Source organism: Etheostoma spectabile, chromosome 6 (genome assembly GCF_008692095.1).
Source record: "Etheostoma spectabile isolate EspeVRDwgs_2016 chromosome 6, UIUC_Espe_1.0, whole genome shotgun sequence".
Taxonomy (NCBI): Eukaryota; Metazoa; Chordata; class Actinopteri; order Perciformes; family Percidae; genus Etheostoma; species Etheostoma spectabile.
The window spans coordinates 21,548,355-21,551,217 of record NC_045738.1 but is presented as its reverse complement, the minus strand read 5'-3'; the positions used below and the strand labels follow the sequence as shown (position 1 = coordinate 21,551,217).

General features: G+C 42.4%; 1 protein-coding gene across 4 annotated transcripts in view; it reads left to right on the top strand.

Moving 5' to 3' along the window:
• Positions 1-2,863, top strand: part of vps13b (vacuolar protein sorting 13 homolog B) — a 354,534-nt gene that overhangs the window by 319,370 nt on the left and 32,301 nt on the right. For all 4 annotated transcript variants that reach the window (XR_004332501.1, XR_004332502.1, XM_032519244.1 and 1 more), the window contains exon 51: positions 2,434-2,604. Coding sequence is in view for 2 of the 4 variants with exons in the window: in XM_032519244.1 (XP_032375135.1) it covers positions 2,434-2,604 (171 nt within the window). In the remaining 2 variants the exon portion in view is untranslated. The remainder of the gene's footprint in view (positions 1-2,433; positions 2,605-2,863) is intronic.

The following is a 2,863-nucleotide window of genomic DNA, read 5'->3' as shown; positions in this document are numbered from 1 at the left end:
TGTGTGTGTGTGTGTGTGTGTGTGTGTGTGTGTGTGTGTGTGTGTGTGTGGAGAAGATTGTAAGTGTGTGCACACATGTTTGTGTGGGTGAACAAGTATGTGTCCTGGTATCCATGTGTGGTCTGTGTCTGTCATTGTCATAGTTATGTGCCATTGTAAGTGTGACAGCCGCCACTTCATCATGGGCAGAGTCTGTCACATACATCACTGCTGCGCCTGTTACTTGGCCCCAGTCTGTCAGTGTGTGTTCACACTTTCTCATATTGTCCGTATCCTCTTGTAAGAGACATTTCTTTCATACAATTCATCATGGTAGGCTCCACTAAGCTGAATTAGTTGTTAATGTTTAGTTGCATCAAAATGTAAAGTAAATGGACTGTTCTTATATAGCGCTTTTCTAGTCTTAACAACGACTCAAAGTGGTGTTACATAGTACAGGAACCATTCACACACATTAATACTTTGGCCAAGGCTGCTGTACAAGGTGCCACCTGCTCAACAGATAAGCACTCACACACATTTACACTCCAAAGGAGTATAAAGTAGGAGTGTAAGGAGCATCTGGGGCAGCTCGGGGTTCAGTGTCTTGCCCTAGGACACTTCGACATGGGACTACAGGATGGAACCTTCTGATTGGCAGGCAACCGCTCTACCACTTAGCCACAGCTGCCCTGTTCCCATGTTAAAAGAAATGCCATGTACTGTATCTGTCCAAAGTCTTTCAGTGTTTATGTTTCAGTATGGGTGGCCCTAAAGGTATTGTTGTTGTTCCTACTGTGTTTGTTATCTGTACATCACCCCTTTGGTAGTAACTAGTGGTGATCTGAATAAACAGAGTAAACGTTGAGTGTAATTGACTCCCCCTGAGAGAATCTTTAGCTGTAACCGTTGTGTGTTTAGATATCTGGTCACAAAGCTTATTTTGATTTCTGCTGCCATAAAGGAACCACGGTGGCCATACAGTGACTGGCAATATATTTGGCCCCTGTTTGTCGTAGATAAATCCTTTTTCATGCGCTCAAAAAGCAAGCTCAGAAACAACTAAGTGTCTTGTCTTTCTGGATTGCAACCACAATGTTCCTTGTGTTTACAATCTGTCCCCTGCCTAAACTGCCTCTCACCGCACAAACTTACATATCCCCCTCGCTTGTCCCCCAGATTCAATCCATCCCTCATCCCTCTCCATCCTCAAAAACACACAGACTACAAGCCACAATTGTAAACGTACCTTCACTCACATACACATGTATGACATGCATACACACAGGCCCCCCAACCCCAAACCTCTAGGACAGATCCAATCTTAAATGTTCGCTGGTCAACAGATCGTCTTTCCTTCCTGTTATTACACATAGTTGTGGGCTCTAATGGACGAGGTAGAGAGTAGAGCTGCGGTCTGCGACACAAGAGACACAGACAAGTCTTAACCAGAACTATTCTGTCCTGCTCTCCTCATATTGGCCACCACATTAGAATGCTGAGGGTTACAATCAGAAGCCTCTTCCAGTTTCCACCCCCAGGAACTGCTCTGGATAAAAATTTCCTGTCAACACCTTGTCGCTCTCCTCTGTCTTGCCCCCAGATATATAAGCAATAGCCCCTGTGTTCCTTTTATAGCACAATGAGCTCTATTAATAAACTACTGCTCTGGGGTAAGGGGCTGGATCATGTCCAGGAACTGGATCATGTCCAGAGAAAGAGAAGAAGCTCTTACAGTTTGGATTTAGTTTTTTTTTTTTTTTTCTCCTTGCAAAGCCTTAATTGACCAATGTCTGGGGCTAGAGGTATGCAATAGGATTATTTACTGCAGTTTAGCTTTTTTTCTATGATCTTTGTGAATTAGTGTTTGTAAGTTAAGACTGCATGTCAGGAAAAATTCAAAACAAAAGGCAGATTCAACCCTCTTCGAGGTTTCAGGGTTAAAGCAGAGTTTAGCTGGAGGTCACTTTAATTGTTCTGAACAGAACAATGGGAATAGTGAGCTGCTGTCAAGAGATGTCTTGTTCTAAAGTGAAATAAAAAATATGTTTGAATTGATTCTGGCGTAGAATAACTTAACATGCCAAATTTGCTGACATAATATACAGCAGTCACTGGTTTACAACCATGTGCCTTTATGACCCAGTCTGTATGTAGGTTTTCATTCCAAGCAATCACTTATCACACGTCCACCACAGAGGAGGACATAATCAAGATAAGTGAAATCAGCTGGTACAGGGCCTGCTTGGCAGGAGGACCTGCAGATTGTTGTGTAAAGATAGCACATGTTTGAGGATATATACAAGTCCTGTAAAGAATCTTGTATTTTAAATGAAAATTGGTTACATGTTCCCACATAAAACGCACAAATAAATACATGCATGTTAAAAATACAATACAACTCATTTTCATCATGTTAGAAAAATCTATAATGATTTGTGCTCTATCTTTCAGGGAGGATGAAGATGCCTCCCACTGTGCTGTACCAATCTCCACCAGCCTAATCAAACAGATAGTGAACAAGAATGCAAATGAAGACAACCTGGAACACATCCTGGCTGACTTCTATGGTCCGAAGACCTGCACTGGGCCACCATGGCCTTACGTCACCAACAATACTGACAGGTACTGTCTTGTTATTGTTGCTTGAATATTGCTACTGTTGGGTTGGATAAACAAATGTAAGTGTAAAATGTAAATGAACTGTTCTTATATAGCAAGTTTCTAGTCTCAACGACTATTCAAAGCACTTTTCATAGTACAGGAACCATTCTCCGTTCACACACATTCATATGCTGTGGCCGCGGCTGCCGTACAAGATGCCACCTGCTCATCAGATAAACATTTACACAACGATGGAGCAGCATCGGGGGCCACTCGTGGA